The sequence below is a fragment of the Gobio gobio genome (assembly GCF_949357685.1).
Source record: "Gobio gobio genome assembly, chromosome: 12".
Classification (NCBI taxonomy): Eukaryota; Metazoa; Chordata; class Actinopteri; order Cypriniformes; family Gobionidae; genus Gobio; species Gobio gobio.
The window spans coordinates 2,458,396-2,460,895 of record NC_137105.1 but is presented as its reverse complement, the minus strand read 5'-3'; the positions used below and the strand labels follow the sequence as shown (position 1 = coordinate 2,460,895).

The 2,500-nt window shown below is 40.4% G+C and overlaps 1 protein-coding gene across 1 annotated transcript in view; it reads left to right on the top strand.

The window, feature by feature from the left end:
• The window catches only part of cdc40 (cell division cycle 40 homolog), a 38,529-nt gene that overhangs the window by 19,046 nt on the left and 16,983 nt on the right, over positions 1-2,500 (top strand). The window contains exon 12 of the mRNA XM_079831910.1: positions 2,034-2,149. Coding sequence (XP_079688036.1) covers positions 2,034-2,149 — 116 coding nt within the window. The remainder of the gene's footprint in view (positions 1-2,033; positions 2,150-2,500) is intronic.

Here is a 2,500-nt window from a genome sequence, read left to right as displayed (position 1 = left end):
ACAGAGACCGGTGAGTGTTTAACACACACACACACACACACACACACACACACACACACACACACACACACACACACACACACACACACACACACACACACACACACACATCAGCGCCGCCTACGACAGATACCTCAAACTCTGGGACACAGAGACCGGTGAGTGTTTAACACACACACACACACACACACACACACACACACACACACACACACACACACACATCAGCGCCGCCTACGACAGATACCTCAAACTCTGGGACACAGAGACCGGTGAGTGTTTAACACACACACACACACACACACACACACACACACACACACACACACACACACACACAAGACGGATGTTCACACATCAATTCTGTCTTTTTTTAAAAACTGCCTTGTGTGAAGTTCACATGTTTGCACACAGTGATCTCCGCGCAGCACAGCTCAAACGAGTAGCGCGGTTCCGTTCGAAAAAACTCTCACACACACACACACACACACACACACAGAAACACACATGCACACACACTTATACACACAGAAACGCACACACACTTATACACACAGAAACACACACGCACACACACTTATACACACAGAAACACACATGCACACACACTTATACACACAGAAACACACACGCACACACACTTATACACACAGAAACACACACGCACACACACTTATACACACAGAAACACACAGTTATACACACAGAAACACACACGCTCACACACAGAAACACACACGCACACACACTTATACACAAAGAAACACACACTTATACACACAGAAACACACACACTCACACACTTATACACACTTATACACACAGAAACACACACTTATACACACAGAAACACACACTTATACACACAGAAACACACACGCACACACACTTATACACACAGAAACACACACGCACACACACTTATACACACAGAAACACACACGCACACACACTTATACACACAGAAACACACACGCACACACACTTATACACACAGAAACACACATGCACACACACTTATACACACAGAAACACACACGCACACACACTTATACACACAGAAACACACACGCACACACACTTATACACACAGAAACACACAGTTATACACACAGAAACACACACGCTCACACACAGAAACACACACGCACACACACTTATACACAAAGAAACACACACTTATACACACAGAAACACACACACTCACACACTTATACACACTTATACACACAGAAACACACACTTATACACACAGAAACACACACTTATACACACAGAAACACACACGCACACACACTTATACACACAGAAACACACACGCACACACACTTATACACACAGAAACACACACGCACACACACTTATACACACAGAAACACACACGCACACACACTTATACACACAGAAACACACACGCACACACACTTATACACACAGAAACACACACGCACACACACTTATACACACAGAAACACACACGCACACACACTTATACACACAGAAACACACATGCACACAAATTAACGCGTGCCATTCCAAAAGCTATTGTGTTTTTGTGTGTGTTTTGCACTCTTGATGTTTTCGAGATCACTCTTGAGTCCTCTTTTCTGCATTCTGGCTGATTTGTAGATTGTATGCACAAAAAAACTCTGCATTTTCATATGTTTGCCAATTTCCCATTCATTTCCTATGGGGGTCATTTTAGACCCGAAGGTCCTGAATGTGACTATTTTTTTTACGACCACTTAGACTTTTCGAATCCTGTCCCACATTTGTCTGGGTGTTCATATACCAAAGTACCAATAAAGTCACCAAGTTTCGGACCATTCCGATGAAGCTTTTTAACTTTTTTTTTAATTTAAAATAATTTGGGTCAGAAGTGACCGAAGAGCCCCAGAGGGTTAAGCCACGGTTTAATACAAAATAAATAAAAAGCAATTTGTTTAGTTTTCTCAAACAAAGTTGTGTGTTGCACCCCTGCCTCTCTTCAGACACAGGTTGATCTGTTAGTGCTGTAATCCGTCATGTTTCAGGAAAGTGCATCGCCCCCTTCACCAACAGGAAGGTTCCCTACTGCGTGAAGTTCAACCCAGACGAGGACAAGCAGAACCTGTTCGTCGCCGGCATGTCGGACAAGAAGATCGTCCAGGTATGACCCGCACTCTCTACATCTACATTTATTATTAAACCCTCTTTAGTTTAACATCTTTGAATATGGGATTTGTATTTTTATTAAATGTCTTGCATAATTATAAGGTCAGATTTGATTCTAAAACGAATCTTGAGCTACACTTTTTATTATTATTATTAATAGTAGCAATATTTTTGTATTATTTATTAAAATTATTAGCAAGTTTACGTCTTTGAATATGAAGTTTGCTGCATTTTTATTAAATTATTTGTATAGCTATAAGTAGAAATACAATTCTAAAATGCATTTATTATTTATTTATTTATTATTATTAACAAGTTATTTAACAATTATTTACCGTCTTTGAAT